The sequence below is a fragment of the Scyliorhinus canicula genome, chromosome 6, assembly GCF_902713615.1.
Source record: "Scyliorhinus canicula chromosome 6, sScyCan1.1, whole genome shotgun sequence".
Taxonomy (NCBI): domain Eukaryota; kingdom Metazoa; phylum Chordata; class Chondrichthyes; order Carcharhiniformes; family Scyliorhinidae; genus Scyliorhinus; species Scyliorhinus canicula.
In genome coordinates this window covers 28,684,158-28,702,389 of record NC_052151.1, presented here as the reverse complement: position 1 = coordinate 28,702,389, position 18,232 = coordinate 28,684,158, and the positions used below count along the sequence as shown (strand labels likewise).

Below are 18,232 nucleotides of genomic sequence, written 5' to 3'. Positions count from 1 at the left end.
TTACATAGAACATAGACTTTACAGTGCAGAAGGAGGCAACTCGGCCCATCGAGTCTGCACCGGCCCTTGGAAAGAGCACCCCACTTAAGCCCCACACCTCCACCCTAACCCCGCCTTATTGGACACTAAGGGCAATTTATCATGGCCAATCCACCTAACCCGCACATCTTTGGTCTGTGGGAGGAAACCAAAGTACCCGGAGGAAACCCACTCAGACACGGGAGAACGTGCAGACTCCGCACAGACAGTGACCCAAACCGGAAATCGAACCTGGGACCCTGGTGCCGTGAAGCAACCGTGCTTACCACTGTGCTACCGTGCTGCCCGAATGGATTGCGCTGTGCATTTGCAACATTTTTATTTTTAGTCGTAAGTTTCAAATATATTAACAATGTTATTTTCTGACATACAGCTCAGTCAGAGGTTTTCAATTTGGGAATACGTGTTTGAAGACTATATATTTAAAGAATACATTTTAAAACACAGTAAAAAGATGTCAAAAGCTTAAGCGTAAAAATATTGTATTTTAGAAAGATAAAGCAGAGAAATAAATATGCAACTACAAACAAAAATAACTCTGCCTTAACTGCACTGAAAATCTGCAAATGTAACAAATGCAATTTTATAGCACTGAATCATGTTTCATCTTTTCTGGAAGTTACTTGTCACAGGAGCAGACTTCTAACATATTGGAACATGTATGAACAGGGTAAGGCCAGATATGTACAAACGTTTAGCCACCAGGAAGGCTGACTGAACAACATAACAGAATTTAACTCATATGGTGCACAATTTGTGGTCCATGGGAGAAAAAGCTCCATACAAATCAAAATGGTTTGATTAAGGAACTCTGCAGTCTTACAATTAAACCAATTGTTGTAAAACAAATATGACAATTCACTCCAATTCACAGCTTACCAGTTCAGAAACCATGCTTGTTGTGAAGGTGTGAAGTAGGAAACATATATCAGCCAGCAATTACACACTTGACCTGCCTTTTCTTTCCAGCAAAGGTAATGATAAGGAAAAGTCGGTCAAGCTATATAACAGTTCATCAGTTCCATATTGTTCAGTTAAGGGGCGATGCTGACATAGTGATAATGTCACCAGAACAGTAATCCAGGGGCCCAGGCTAATGCCCAGAGGACATGGCTTCAAATGCCACCATGCCAGCTGGTGAAATTTAAATTAAATTAATAAAATCTAGAATTGAAAGCTAGTCTCAGCGCTGGTGATCATGAAACTATATTAGATTGCATTTAAAACCCGTCTAGTTCACTAATATCCTCTCAGGAAGAAACCCTACCATCCTTACCTGATCTGGCCCACATGTCACTCTCGACCCACAGCAATGCGGTTGACTCTGATCCAAAACTCAAGCCATCACATTGTAGCTAGCCATTCCGTTCAATGGCAATAAGGAATGGGCAACAAATACTGGCCTTATCAGTGACGCCCACACCCCATGAAAGAATATGGAAAATAAATACTATTGCCAAGTTATAATTGACTACTTTGATTTTCCTGCATTGTCTGCAGATTTAACAATGCTACCACTACTGTCAATTACAAACTTACTTCATATTTTTAATGAAAAACATTAAAAAGTAATAAGATCATGTACAGAGGAAGATAAAATTCAAAACCTGATTGAAAAAGTGCTTTGTCCTAACTAAACATCCCAAATGTAAAGAAAAAAAATTATTAACAGAATAGTAAATGTAGGTTTCAAATGCAGCTAGATTCATATATTTTAGTATTTCCAGCTGGTAGATCATAAGACCTTAAGATATAGGAGCAGAATTAGCCCATGCGACTATCGGGTCTGCTCCATCATTCGATCATGGCTGCTATGATCCTCATTCCCATTCTCCTGCCTTTTCCCCATAACCCCTGATCACTTTATTGATCAAGAAATCCCCTTATTAATCAAGAACACCAAATTTGTGTTTGAGGTGCTCTTTCCCACAGGGCTACAGACGAAGAGCTGGAAGATGGAATTAGACAGAATAGTTATTTCTCAGAACATAATAACTAGGAGCAGGAGTAGGCAATTTAGCCTCTTGAACCTGCTCCACTATTCAATACGATCATGGTTAGTCTCATCCTGGCCTCATCTCCACCATCCTGCCCATTCTCCGTAACCCTTCAACCCATTACTAATTAAAATCTGTCAAACTCCTCCTTAGATTTACTCATTGTCCCAGCATCCATCGTACTCAGGTAGCGGATTTCACAGATTCATGACCCTTTGGGAGAAGTAGTTTCTCCTTATCTCTGTTTTAAATTTGCTGCCCTTATCCTGAGACTATGACCTCTCATTCTAGAAAGCTCCACAAGAGTAAGCATTCGCTGAACGTCTACTTTATCCATACCTTTTATCATCAATTTGATCTCCCCTCAATCTTCTAAACTCTGGAGAGAATAGGCTTAAACTGCTCAATCTCTCTTCAAAAATCAAATGCCTCATCTCTGGAACCAATCCAGTGAACCTCCTCTAAACTGCCTCCAATGCTACTACATCTTTCCTCAAATAAGGGGATCAAAACTGTGCACAATACTCCAGGTGTCGTATATTTGTAACAATACTTCCTTACCTTTATACTCTATTCCTTTAGCTATAAATGATAGTTTTCTGCGACATGCACAAGAACACCCAGATCCCCCTGCACTGGAGCACCCCGATGTCTCTCCCCATTTAGATAATAAGTTGCCTTTCCATTCTTCGGAACAAAATGGATGACCTCACACTTATCCATGTTAAACTCCTTCTGCCACATTTTGTCACACTCTCCTAACCCATCTATATCCATTTGTAAGGTTCTTATTTCCTCATTGAAACTTATTGTCCCACCAATTTTGGCCTTCTATCGCTGTATCCAAGTCATTAATATAGATTGTAAATAGTTGGGGCCCCAAGGACTGAACCCTGTGGCACCCCACTAGTTACACCTTGTCATCCAGAAAAAGACCCATTTATCCCAACTCTCTGTCTTCTGTGCGTCAGTCAGTCTTCTATCCAAGCTAATAAATTACCCCTAACCCCATGTGATCTAACCTTGTGTATTAACCTTCTGTGCGGCACCTTATCAAATGCCTTCTGAAGTCCAGATATACTACATCCACAGGATTCCCATTATCCACTTGGCTTGTTACATCTTCAAAGAACTCTGGCAAATTAGTCAAACATGATTTACCGTTCATAAAACCTTGCTGACTCTGATTGCGCTTTGACTTTCTAAATGTCCTGATATTACTCCCTTAATTGTAGATTCTAACAAATTCCCAACAAAAGATGTTAAACTGGTCTGCAATTTCCTACATTCTCTCCCATTTTGAATTAGGGCACTACATTAGCATTTTTCCAATCCACTAAACCTTTCCCGTGTCCAGGGAATTGTGGAATATCAGAACTAATGCAGCCATTTCCTTTGACACCCTAGGATGTAGACCATCAGGCCCTGGGGACTTGTTTGCCTTCAATCCCAATTGTTTGTTGAGTACTGATTCCCCGTTGATGCTGATTATTCTCAGTTCCACCCTTTCTATTACCTCTGAATTACTCGTTCCTACAGGGATGTACTAGTGTCCTCCACCAAAAAAACCGAGGCAAAATATTGATTTAGCGTCTCTGCCATTTCTGTGTTCTCCACTATTAATCTCTGGTTTCATCTTCCAAGGGACCAACATTCATTTTAGCAACTTGCTTCCCTTTTATGTATGATGTGGAGATGCCAGTGTTGGACTGGGGTGGGCACAGTAAGATGCCGGTAGTTCCGGGTGAGTCTGATGAAGGAGCTACACTCTGAAAGCTAGTGATCCCAATAAACCTGTTGGACTTTAACCTGGTGTTGTAAGACTTCTTACTGTGCCCTTGTATGTACTTACAGAAGCTTTTACTATCCTTTTTGATATTTTGTACTACTTTTCTTCCATAATTTACCTGAGCTCTTTGTATTACTCCACACCAAATAAAATTGAACTCAGTGGAAATCGGGAGAAAATACCTCATTGGCTGGAGTTTTAAAAAATTAATTTATGGGATGTGGGTGTCGTTGGCTATGCCAGCATGTTTTGCCCCCCCCCCCCCCCCCACACTATTGTCCTTGAGAAGGTGGCGGTGAGCTGCTGCCTTGAACTGCTACAAACCATATGGTGTTTTTACACCCACAGTGCTGTTAGGGAGGGATTCCAGGATTTTGACTCAGTGACAGTGAAGGAACAGCGATATATTTCCAAGTCAGGATGGTGAGTGACTTTGAGAGGAAACCCTGGTGGTGCTGTTCCCCTCGTCGCGAGTTTGTCAGGTGCCCCCTTTGTAGCCTTGATGAGTTTATGCAGTGCTCCTCATACATGCTGTCACTGTTCATCGGCGCTGGAGAGATTGAATGTTTGTACAAATCAAGCGCGCTGCTTTGTCTTGGATAGTGTCGAGCTTCTTGAGTGTTGTTGGAGCTGTACTCATCTAGGTAAGTGGAGGGGATTCCATCAGACTTTTGCCCTGTAGATGGTGGGTAGGCTTTGGGGAGTCAGGAGGCGAGTTACTAGCTGCAGGATTCTGGCCTCTGACCTGCTCTTGTAGCCACAGTATTTATACGGCTCGTCCAGTTCCGTTTCGAGTCAGTGTGTTGTTGAAAATACGGAAAAATGTGTAATTTGAAACATGGAAGTCTGGCAATATCTGGTCTGAGAGAAACATGAGAGGATACAGGGAAAGATCCCATGAGGGTTAATAGCAGCTGCAAAGAGCAGGATTTAAAAATGCAGATTCTTTCTCACAAGCAGGCTTAACAAACAAAACAGAATTCTTGTATTAAGCTAAAACAATGGCTCACACCTTCATTGAAAGTAACTACCTTAGGAAGCATCTGGAAAAGCATGGATGAGAGTTTCAATTGAATTAAGTGACGAATGTTTAAAACAGGCAGGTCTTTCAAGTTATAACCAAGTGGATTTTTAGCATACAGCTAAAAGCAATGTTTCACACCTTCATTGAAATTAACTCTCTTAGTAAACAGCTGGAAAGGAAAGGATGAGGTTCAGTTGAATTTGGTGTCAATTCTAAGTGTGAAGTTCTGCCGATATCAAGTAAATTAAAAGAAAATTGGAGACAGCCTGTCTACGAGAAACATAATTTAAAGTCAAAATCAAAGGCAAAGTTATAAGCTGGGGGAAACTATTGAAATCACAGGAATTAAAAGTAACACCTCTATTGAAACCAAAGCATTTTGAATATCACAAAGGAACTTTGAACATCACAAAGGACAATGTAATCAGATCTGAGGGCTGAGGCCATGCCCAAAATGAATATTTAGTTGTATTAGAATGTTTAGATCAAAGATACGTTTTAACAATCAAAGTGAAATAAGTCATTAAGTCATCAATAAGTAATAACAACTTGATAATTGTTAGAAAGAGAATACAAACCCAGAGACCAGAAGCAGATCAGAACCAGAACTCAGAGAGAGAAGGAACAAGAGAAGCAGATTCAGCTTTCACAGCTCGGTCATGGGAAAGATGAGACAAGCAGCTGAGCTTAAACAGCTATACATCTAAGGAAGACTAGAATTTAAACAGGAGTCAGAGTCAGCTGAGAGATAGCTAGCAGAGCCAGCTCTTATAGCTCAATACATGTGATCGACAAGACACAGCAACAGAGCTAACCAGCGAATACATCTCAAGAAGACCAGACTTTAAAGAAGATTGATTATCAAGTTGGGCCCGAAGGTCCCTTCAACCAACCAGAAGGATCCAGAAGCAAGATCCTTTTACCTTTCTGTAAAGAAAGTGTTTGCAGCTTTTAAAAGAAAAAATACAATAATAAAATAACATAACCTGATAAAGTGGTTATTCCTAAAGTCTACTTTACTTTACTCAGCAATGCAGGACATCGATGCTACTAAGTGGTAAGTAGATAAAATCTTCCGTGAAAGTATGGGTTATACCGGGGGATAACTTGAAAATATAGTTTGACCTGAATAGCACCCACCGAAGCCTGCACGGAGTCAGGGAGTGAGAATCCCTGTTCACCATTTAGAATGTCGGCCCTTTTTGGTATAGGGGGAATTCTAAGAATAATGGTGAGTTTTCAAAAACAAGTGGTAACGGCAGAACGTTGACAGTGACAGTTTCAGTGATGGTGATGCCATCGAATGTTAAGGGAAGAAGGTTAGAGTCTCTCTTGTTGGCTGCTTGTGTGACATGAATGTTATTTGTCACTTGTCAGCCCAAGCCTCTGTCCCTTGATTCTTCTGGAGCTCTGGTATCTTCCACCGTGAAGATTAATATAAAGTAATTATTCAGTTCCTCTGCCATTTCTTTGTTTCCTATTGCGATTTCTCCAGCCTCATTTTCCAGTGGTCCAATGTCTATTCTTGCCTCTCTCTTACCTTTTATATCTTGAAAAATACTCTTCCTATCTTCCTTTATATTACTAGCTAGCTTACAATCATATTTCATCTTCTCCCCCCTTATTGCTTTTTTAGTTGTCCTCTGCTCGCTTTTAAAGGGTCCCCACTAATCCTCACCACTTTGTATACTTTTCTTTTTGCTTTTATGCTGTTCCCGACTTCCCTTGTTAGCAATGATGCCTCGTCCTTCCCTTAGCATGTTTCCTCCTCCTTGGGATGAATTTCTGCTGTGTCTCCCGAATAACCCCCCAAAACGCCTGCCATTGCTGTTCCACTGTTTTCCCTGTTAGGCTCCTTCTCCAATCAACTCTGGCCAGCTCCTCCCTCATGCCTTTGTAGTTACCCTTATTTAATTGTAATACCATTAGATCTGACTCCAGCTTCTCCCTCTCAAACTGCAGGGTTAATTCTATCATATTGTGGTCACTGCTCCCTAAGGGTTCCTTTACCTTAAGATCCCTAATCATGTCTGCCTCATTATACATCACCAAATCCAGGATTGCCTATCCCCTAGTGGGCTTTACCACAAGCTGCTCCAAAAAAACATCTCTTAAACATTCCACAAATTCCTTTTCTTGGGATCCACTACCAACCTGATTTTCCCAGTCAACGTGCATATTGAAGGCGCCCATGATTATTGTAATATTGCCTTTTTTACATGCTTTCTCTATCTCCTAATTTATTTTCTGCCCCACATCCTGACTACTGCTAGGGGGCCTGTACATAACTCCCATCAGGGTCTTTTTACCTTTGTGATTCCTCAACTCTACAGACAGAGATTCTATGCCTTCTGATTCTATATCGCTCCTTGCTATCAATTTAACTTCATTCCTTACTAACAATGCAACCCTGCCCCCTTTGCCCATCTGCTTGTCCTTTCAATAGGACACATATCCTCGGATATTTAGATCCCAGCCCTGATCCCCTTGCAGCCACATCTCTGTGATGCCCACAATATCGTACCGGCCAATTTCAATCTGCGCACCAAGCTAATTTACCTTGTTCCGTATACTGTGCGCATTACACCCTCAGTCCTGCATTGACCACCTCCCTTCTCACACTTGGCATCTTTTTTGCTCTGCCTGAGGGTGACATTCTATTATTTTTGTTCTCTTTTTCTCCTTCAGTTATGTCACCTTCTCAGCTCTGGTTCCCACCCGCCTGCCATAATAGTTTAAATCCTCCTGAGTGGCACTAGCAAACCTCCCAGCCAGGATATTGGTGCCCCTCGAGTTTAGATGCAACCCGTCCTTCTTGTACAAGTCGCATCTGCCCCGGAAGAGATCCCGATGGTCCAGAAATCTCTCCTACACCACTGGTTTATACACATGTTCAGCTGCACTATCCTCCTATTTCTCGCCTCACTGGCACGTGGCACAGGGAGTAATCCTGAGATTACAACCCCAGAGGTCCTGCTTCTTAGCTTACTGCCCAACTCCCTGAACTCCTTCTGCAGGACCTTATCACTCTTCCTGCCTATGTCATTCGTACCTATGTGTCCTACGACCTCTGGCTGTTCACCCTCCCCCTTCAGGATGTCCTGCTTCATTCAGACACATCCTTGACCCTGACACCAGGGAGGCAACACACCATCCTGGAGTCTCCTTCACTTCCACAGAAGCGCCTATCTGTGCCCCTTACTATAGAGCACCCTATAACTATCGCTCTCCTGCACTTTGCCCTCCCCTGCTGAGCAACAGAGCCAGTTGTGGTGCCACTGTTCAGGCTGCTGTTTTTTTTTCACTGATAGGCTATCCCCTCCAACAGTATCCAAAACGGTATACTTGTTAGAGAGGGGGACATCCATAGAGGATTCCTGCACTGACTGTCTGCCCTTTCTAGCGGTCACCCATCTGTCTGCCTGCACCTTGGGTGTGACCACATTTCTATAACTCCTATCTATGGCGCTGTACGCCACCTGCATGCTTCTAAGTGAATCCAACTTCTTCCTCGCAAACTGCAGGTCACTGCCACCTAAGGCTCCTTCACCTTAAGTTCCCAAATCGGTTCTGCCTCATTATACATCATCAAATCCAGAATTGTTCGGTAGTGCGCTCTACCACAAAACCATCTCGCAGACATTGCACAAATTCCTTCTCTTGGGATCCACTACCAACCTAATTTTCCCAGTCCACCTGCATACTGAAGTCCCCATGATTATTGTAATATTACCTGGAGAATGTGCAGAAAATATTCACAAGAATGAGACCAGAAATGCATGGGTATACAGATCAGGAACAGATTGATACTCTTCTCTTGAAAAACAATGATGTGGAGATGCCGACGTTGGACTGGGGTGAGCACAGTAAGAAGTCTTATAACACCAGATTTAAGTCCAACAGGTTTGTTTCAAATGACTCTGAAAGTGCTCCAAAAGCTAGTGATTTGAAACAAACCTGTTGGACTTTAACCTGGTGTTGTAAGACTTCTTACTTCAAAAACAAAGCTGAGGGCCAATCTAATATAGGTCTTTAAAATCCATTGAGGAATTGTTAAGAGTGGATACAGAGAAAATGTCTCCTGTTATGGGGAAGAGAATAACTAGAGGACTTCAATAAAAGACAGTCACCAAGAAATCTAATTGTGTAAAGATGTCTCTTCTGAATTCTGCAGGAGTGGCAAGAATGGAAAACTCACTACCACAGGAAGTGGTTTAAACAAATAGCATAGATTCATTTAAGGGGAAGCTAAACAAGCACATGAGGGAATAGAAATAGATGGGGCGGCACAGTGGTTAGCACTGCTGTCTCACAGCAGCAGGGAGCCGGGTTCGATTCCGACTTCGGTGACAGTGTGGAGTTTGCACTTGCTTCCATGTCTGCATGGGTTTCCTACGGGTGCTCTGGTTTCCTCCCACAGTCCAAAGTTGTGCAGGTTAGGTGGATTGGCTATGTCAAATTGCCCCTAGGTGGGGTTGCGGGGATAGGGTTCGGGATTGGGCCTTGGTGAGGTGCTCTTTCGGAGGGTCGATGCAGATTCGAATGGCCTCCTTCTGCATTATAGGGATTCTATGATTACGATGATAGATTTAGATGAAGAAAGTCTATAGCGGAGCATAAACACCAGCATGAAATGCTTAGATCAAATGACTTGCTTATGTGCCATATGTTCTATGTAATGTAATTTAGTGCTCACAGACAGAAACAGACCATTTGGTCTGAGCGCTCTGGGCTATTTATTATGCTTTATATAAATAAAAAATGAAAATGAACTTCTCCCCACATTACTTCATTTCACCCTGTCGACCCATCTTTTTTTTTGTCTCTCAAGTAATTATCTGTCTTCCCTTGTCATGCATCTCTATTTGCCTCAATGATGTGGCACTAAATCAATTGTATAACTGCTTTTCAACATACTATGAGGAAAATGTTGTCTGGCAACACTGCACTGCAGCTATAATTAGTTCTCCACAAAAAGTTTGAAAAACAAGTCAGGTTTTTAACTTTAAAAAAAATAACATCATAATTATACAAATTATTATAGACAGAATCAAATGAAACTCCCAATAAAAATCTGATTGTTCAAGAACGCTGCCGTAGAATTTCTAGCTTTGAGCCTAAATTTTGGCAAAGAAAGATAAGAATCTTAATAGTATAACATGGTCTCAAATGAATAGGTACAAACAAAAAGGATGGATTTTTGATTTTTCCCCCCCCCGCAATTAGTAGTGTTAGTGACAGATAACATGCATTCAATGTTTGCTGTGAGGTTATTCCGACTTACCACATGTGACTATCAGCACTCTGGGGACCCGCGTTAACTGCATCCGTAGCTATCTCCTTACCTGGAAAGGATATTGTGAACAATTTAGTTTCTGCAGTGTTTGCAATTTAACAAAGCTGGAGGATTTAGGGTTTACTCAAAAATATATTAATGCAAGTGAAATCCCTGACCATCAACCATGGGCGGCACGATAGCACAATGGTTAGCATTGTTGCTTCACAGCACCAGGGTCCCAGGTTCGGTTCTCGCTTGGGTCACTGTTTGTGTGGAGCCTGTACATGCAAATATTATAGTGAATAGTCAGCATGTATTTTGAAAGGGGAAATCTTGCTCCACTGACACAGGTCGAGCATAACGTCCCTAATTTTTCAATTCTATCTCTAGAAATCCATCCCTTTTGTCCCTAAAGAGCTGCCGTTAATCGTATGAAATGTTTTGCATTTATACTGTATAGCACTTTTCACGGCTATTGGACGTCTCTAAGCATTTTATCCCCAACGTAAGAAACGTTACAGCTAATTTGCAATCATGAATAGGATAGGAATAAAGGGATACGGACCCAGGAAGTGTAGAAGATTGTAGTTTAGTCGGGCAGCATGGTTGGCACGGGCTTGGAGGGCTGAAAGGCCTGTTCCTGTGCTGTACTTTTCTTTGTTCTTTGTTCTTAATCAGCAAACTCCCATAATCAGTAATGTGAAGGTTAGGTGGATTGGCAATGCTAAATTGCCCTTAGTGTCCAAAAGCGGTTAGGTGGGGTTATGGGGATAGGGTGGAGGTGTGGGGATAGGGTGGAGGTATGGGCTTAGGTAGGGTGCTGTTTCCCAGGATGGGCCGAATGGCCTCCTTCTGTGCTGTTAATTCTATGAAATACAATCCCTCATAAATTATCTACACGCCAGAGAACCATCCAAAATAGAAACAATGTTCCATTAGCCCTTTATCTGTAACTAAGTGGTTGGAATGAATGATTGCTCTTGGGGCAGCACGGTGACACAGTGTTTAGCACTGCTGCCTCACAGCACCAGGGACCCGGGACAAATTCTTGCCTTGGGTGCACACAGCAAAACTCCACACTCCAGCTTGTCTGAAGCATACAGGAGCATGGTGTTCAGATACCAGACCAGACCCCAACTTCAGTTAGGTTACCGGGCAAGAACCGTGAGGAAGGAGTGATTCTCTGACCAAAAGGTATGTTAAAATAAACTTTAATTTAAACACAGAATTAACCACATTAATATCAAAGAAATAGCTTTACAATTATCAGTTAGACGGTTCTTAAATAAAAGGAAAAACTTGAATTTTCCACCACTAATTCCAATTAAGCAATCCAATACAGTTCAAATGCCACTTAGAAATACAGTTAACAAATCAGGTTACTTGCTTATCTGTGTACATAATTTTGGAGCGAGACCCTTTCAAGAGCAGAGCCAGTACACCTCACTCTTGTCAGACTCAACTCCTATGGCAAAGTGCTACTCAACTTAAAATCTCATAACAGACTGAAAAACTATAGACAGACCTGGCTCCTCACATTAATTACATCATCTGTATTCCATGGTCTGCTTATCTAGGATGCTTTCTCCCCGTGTCTGCTTGGGTTTCCTCCGGGTGTTCAGATTTCCTCCACAGTCCAAAGATGTGCAGGTCTGCCGGATTGGCATGCTAAATTGCCCTTTCATGTCAAAAGATGTGTAGGTTAGGTGGGGTTATGGGGTTACGGGGATAGAACAGGGGAGCGGGCCTTTCAGAGGGTTGGTGCAGACTTGATGGGCTGAATGGATTATAGGAATTCTATAGTTCTTTAAAGACAGCTTTAGTAGCCTGTATGGATTTTAAACCAGGGCTTTTAATAACATTACTGCAACAGAATATAAAATACAATATACAACAATTTCAATATTCATGACAATGCGATTGCAGTAATGCTGCAGGAATGCAGTAAACCATGACCTCAGACTCAGACATCGGGTTTGCACTTTGAGATCCTGGTTTCCTCGATTGGCTGAAGGCTGGACTGTACATTGATGGTGATGAGGAATTTTGTCATCCATGTCTGCCTTCATTATGAGGAGACTCTCAAAATATGGAAAATGGAACACATTTCCAGGAGCCTGCTGTTGATTTTAATCGGCAGGGGGAGGTGTTGTGCTGCAGGAACTATTTGGGATATGGCCTTCGTATTCCAGTGTTTAGTGAAAAGGCCCATTTTCCCTACAGGATTTGGAGGAGTTGACAATGATCGGGAGCTCAGTTTCTGAGTGAACACACACACACGAGCATCATCTGCCTTCTGAACCTCTATGGCTAAGGTTGGAGTGGCTTTGGTTCTTGTTTTTGGTGTAGTTTGAACAGTTTTCTGTCTGTTTTGTACATTAACTCCACACCTAAAGGCAATTTGCTGGAAGTGTTGGTATTGCAGCAAGAAAATGGAGAAGAGTTGGTATAATGACAGAGCCTTGTCTTCACTGAGATAGGGTTTGTGGTGACTCCGTTAGTGAGGATCACAGCTTGCATGCCATCGTGGAGTAGGTGGAGGATTGTGACATATTTCAGACAGTGGCCAGATTTGTGGAGGATACTCCACAAGCTTTTGCAGTTGACAGAGTTAAAGGTAAAGCCACACTTGCCTAAACTGACCCAAACAATTGGATTAATGAAATGCCCCAATAGGTTGATTGACAAGATCAACCATGTTAAATGCCCCTTAATTAGGAAAAAAAATATATTGGGTAATCTAAATTTAAAAAAATAGAATGTATATATTCTTGCGCTGTTGCTTATAGGACTTTCCAATGGGCTCTGGTCATTCTGTCTGCATCCAGAAATGATACAGGTTCCATTAGTAGCTGTAAAGCGTCATATAAAGTGTCAAAGGCAATTCCTGGACAATAGGATTTATTTGAACCTTTCCTTTTTATGCACGTATTTGAAATGCTCTAAGAAGGTGGTAGTGGGATTTCTTAAAAGACTAGAGTCTACCTGATGATGCTGCTTCCACAATGGTAATAAATAGGAATGATTATCAATCCGCTTTAATGGAAGAAACAATGATGCATGTCCCAATTAGAGGAATTTGAAGGTGATGGTGTCCCTTTGATCTTGCTGCTCTACTTCTTCTCACTGATTATGGTTCCATGGTTGAAGTTATTGGTGAAGAAAGGTGCGAGTTGCTGCAGTAAATCTTACAGATAGCAAATAATGCAATCAAAGTAGATATTTTGATTTTAGACAACTATAAACAGCAGTATCGGTCAGATTTATCAATCAGTCTGAAAGATTAACATTGGCTTGGAACAGGACTTCTTTTGGTTGCATAAGGTCTCCTACAAAGTCACTCACCATCCTGACTTGGAAATATATTGCGTTCCTTCACTGTCGCTGGGACAAAACCCTGGAACTCCCTAACAGCAATGGGGGGACCTACACCACATGGACTCAAGCATTTGAAAAAGGCAGCTCACCATCATCTTCTCAAGGGCAAATTTGGGATTAGCAATAAATTCTGGCCTAGCCAGCAACTCCCACAACCTGTAAATGAATAGAAAAAAAAAGAAACTAGCTGTACGTCAACAACTGGCACAGGCCTATTTGTTCCGATATTACTACATTAAATTCTTTCATGGGATGAAAGTCACTGGCAATAACAGCATTTATTGCCCATCCCTAATTTCCTTTGAACTGAATAACTTGCGAAGGCCATTTCAGAGGGCAGTTAAGAGTCAACCACATTGTTGTGGATCTGGAGTCAAAAGTCGGCCACAACCTGGTATGGATGGCAGATTTCCTTCATGAAGGACTTTGATAAGAAGATATAATGAGAATCTGTTCACAGAGGCAGAAAGGTTGGTAATCTAACGCCAAAGATTTCAGGTAATTGGCAAAATAACCTGAGCTGGTGTAAGAAATAAATATTTTCCACAGAGTTGTAATGTCCTTCCCAAAAAGTGGTGCAAGCACATTTGATGGGGCAAAAATTGCAGGGTTATGGGAAAACAGCAGGAGTGTGAAACTAATTGCATTGCTTTTTCAAGGAACTGACAATGGCATGATGGGCTAAGTAGTCCCCTTCCAAGCTGCATGATTTTATGATTCAGGCCTCAGATTGGGACTTGAGCCCCAAAACAAGGATGACAGTCCACTGTGTATTTAAAGGGTGGCGCATATACTATACAATTTACAGTGCAGAAGGAGGACATTCGGCCCATTGAGTCTGCACCAGCCCTTGGAAAGAGTAGCACACTTAAACCCACACCACCGCCCCATACCGGTAACCCAGCAACCCCATCCAACCCCTTTGGGCACTAACGGCGATTTAGCTTGGCCAATCCACTTAACCTGCATGTCTTTGGACTGTGAGACAAAACCGGAGCACCCAGGCAGTCACAGGGAGAACGTGCAGTCTCCACACAGACAGTGACCCAAGCCAGGAATCAAACCTTGGACCCTGGATCTGTGAAGTAACAGTGCTAACCATTGTGCTACCGGGCCACCCCAGTAGCTCATAGGCTGTCCAAATCATAAGATATGGAGTGAACCTCCACGTACGTGCCATATTGCCTCTCCACCCCTCTCCATCTGGACCTGCACTGTAAAACTGCAGGTCCAACATCCAATCCTGGTCTTATCTACTGTTCTCCCGTTCAACATTGAAGTCATCATCTTTGGCATCCTCGATAAACCTTTTCCATTGATTACATTTTCCTCTCAGCCACTGTCTCGTGCTGAACTGCATTCTTTCCAATTTCAGTGTACTACTGAACCATGTAGCTGAGATTTCAATCACATATCCTCTCCATAATAGGCTACACCCATCCACTTCTGTAACACCTCTTCTCTCTGCCTCTACCTCAGTCGATCTGCCACTGCTACCTCCTTCATTGCTCTCTCGCTTCTTCCATCCTCTACTTCCAAAAATTCCCACTCGTTGTGTGTGTGTATGTCTGTGTATGCAGACAAAGCAAGCCATATAAAAAATGAAAGAGAGGGGAGAGAAGAAAAAGAAGAATGAAAAGAAAGAACGCAAGATAAAAAAATATATTTTCTAGTCACCAGCGTGATGCGGCCTCACCAACACGGCCCCTTAAACAAGACCTCGGAACAGCAACACTGCCACTGACCTTTCAATTTCCATATTAGTGTCTTTAATGCCTTTGATGAATGAGATGAAATGAAAAATGAAATGAAAATCGCTTATTGTCACAAGTAGGCTTCAATGAAGTTACTATGAAAAGCCCCTAGTTGCCATATTCCGGTGCCTGTTCGGGGAGGCTGGTATGGGAATTGAACCGTGCTGCTGGCCTGCCTTGTTCTGCTTTAAAAGCCAGCCATTTAGCCCAGTGTGCTAAACCAGCCCCGCTGCTGGCTTGCCTGGGTCTGCTTTAAAAACCAGCTATTTAGCCCATTGTGCTAAACCAGCCCAGAGTCCTAGTTCAGGATTCTCTTAAGGTTAACGCGCAGGTTCAGTTGGCAGCTAGGAAGGCAAATACAATGTTAGCATTCATGTAAAGAGGGCTAGAATACAAGAGCAGGGACGTAATTCTGAGGCTGTATAAGGCTCTGGTCAGACTCCATTTGGGGTATTGTGAGCAGTTGTGGGCCCCGTATCTAAGGAAGGATGTGCTGGCCTTGGAGAGAGTCCAGAGGAAGTTCACAAGAATGATGCCTGAATGAAGAGGTTGTCATATGAGGAGCGGTTGAGGACTCTGGGTCTGTACTCAATGGAGTTTAGAAGGCTAAGGGGGATATATCGTTGAAACTTACAGAATACTGGAGGAGATTGTATATTTATCAAATTATGAGCAGTTTAATATTCTTTATTCATATTACCAGAAGTTGTGTTGGGAACCCTGCATCTTGTCATGTAGAACATTTTCAGCTATCAGAAATAAAAACAACTTTGCTGCTTTGATTGGTACTATATTTTGAACTAGTTTTCAAAACGTCAGAAGATATTATTCAAACACAACAGCATACACTGTCATTTGTTTCAAACTGTTTAACAATCACCAACAAATGGGGCAGCATGTTAGTACAGTGGTTAGCACAGTTGTTTCACAGCTCCAGGGCCCCAGGTTTGATTCACGGCTTGGGTCATTGTCTGTGTAGGGAGTCTGAACATTCTCCCCGTGTCTGTGTGGGTTTCCTCCGGTGCTTCGGTTTCCTCCCACAGTCCAAAGATATGCCGATTAGGTGGATTGGCCATGCTAAATTGCCCTTAAGTGTCCAAAAGAAAGGTTAGATGGGGTTACTGGGTTATGAGGATAATGGAGATAGGGTGAAGACGTGGGGCTTAAGTGGGGTGCTCTTTCCAAGGGCAGGTGCAGACTCGATGGGTCGAATGGCCCCCTTCTGCACTGTAAATTCTATGAAATCAACCGTTTTGGACACAACAGGTTGCAATTTGATTTTTTTAAATAGAAGAACATGCAGAATCACACATTATATTTACAACTTACCAATTGTAGCATAATTTTTCTTGTCTTCTATATCTGCTGTCATGTCATGCACATCAGCATATGCACGTGCTAATCGCCACAGAAATTCGACCTGATCCCAAAACTTGAAAAACAAACATTAAGTATTTGTCAGGTCTCTTCCATTTGACCATTAAATAGTACATTCAGTAAACTTTGAAAACAACTGCAATATCAGGAAAACAAAAGGTTATGGAGTAACAACAAAATTAATTTGAACATGACTGGCATGATCAATTGTTGGGTTTTTCCCCCTTTAAACTGGAGCAGTATTTTAAGCCAGTCGTGGTATTATATCAAACATATGGGGGCCAGTTTAGCTCAGTTGGCTGGACAACTGGTTTGTGATGCAGAGCAAATCTAACAGCGTACCGGCTAAGGTTATTCATGAAGGCCACATCTTTTCAACTTTGCCCCTTGCCTGAGGCGTGGTGTTCCTTGGGTTAAATCACCACCAGTCAGCACTCCTCCCTCAAAGGGGAAAGCAACCTATGGTCATCGTCAAGAACATAGAACATACAGTACAGAAGGAGGCCATTCGGCTCATCGAGTCTGCACCAACCCACTTAAGTCCTCACTTGCACCCTATCCCCATAACCCAATAACCCCTCCTAACCTTTTTGGATACTAGGGGCAATTTTACCCGGTTTTCACTGGCATCGTGGGATCCACTGTCCACACAAATGTGGACCAGTCGGAACAGCTGTGGACCAGTCGGAACAGCACCCAGGCCATCCCACAAGTCCCAAATTTGAAACACCTGTTGACCTTTCCTCAATTCTTCCTGGAGTTCATTCTCCTGCTGTACTTACCCAATTTCTGTCATCTATTAGAGCTGTTAAAAGGGTCTCCTTCCTCGTTCCCTTTATTTGTGTTTCTTCTTTCATATTAATGTTTGCATCCCATATTGAGAGGTCTCAAAATGATTTCAGTTTTGAATCCTCCATCTTTTGTGTTACCACTGAAGGTTCCATTAATGCCCATGGAAGTGGCTGCAAATGAATATTTCCCCAATTGTTTTCTTCCAAAACTTCAGATATTTGAGAATCTAACTCAATCATGACCAGAACCCTATCAATGTTCAATACTTTAGCAGAATCCAGCAATTTGAAAGTAGACACTAAATCAGGGGTCACCAAATAGAATTGCTGCAAACTGGTGTATAACCGGTTAAATTCCATGATATATTATTCAATGGAATACCTATCCATCTTTCTAAATTCAAAGTCTGACCATGCCCCATATGCATTTAGCAGATCATCTTTTTGTCCTCAGTATCCAAATGGTGAGCCTCCAACTCCAAAAATCAACTCCACCTGATCCTGCTTCTAGTGGGAAGCATAATTGCCAAGGCCATACCTTACTTTTTCCTTTGACAAGAACGGTAATCCATATCCAGATCTCTACTTCGTTGTTTAGTGAAGCAGAGCCTTATGACTAATGGAAGAATGATAGAAGATCATACTCTGATACTTTTACTCTTGGTTTCAGCCATTCTTCTTGAAAGTGGCTCAAATTACATTCTTTTGTCTAAAAGAAATCTTAGTTTCAAATCTTCACCTTTAGATCAACCATTGACTGCTACCAATGTTAATAGGATCTTCTGTTAATAGGTTAGTGAAGCAG

General features: G+C 42.1%; 1 protein-coding gene across 2 annotated transcripts in view; it reads right to left on the bottom strand.

Annotated features, from left to right (window-relative positions):
- LOC119967060 (regulator of microtubule dynamics protein 2) overlaps window positions 1–18,232 on the bottom strand; it is a 151,509-nt gene that overhangs the window by 67,286 nt on the left and 65,991 nt on the right. For both annotated transcript variants that reach the window (XM_038799093.1, XM_038799092.1), the window contains exons 3-4: window positions 16,589–16,691; window positions 10,134–10,194 (exon numbers count right to left, since the gene is read on the bottom strand). In XM_038799093.1, the coding sequence (XP_038655021.1) occupies window positions 10,134–10,194; window positions 16,589–16,691 (164 nt within the window). The remainder of the gene's footprint in view (window positions 1–10,133; window positions 10,195–16,588; window positions 16,692–18,232) is intronic.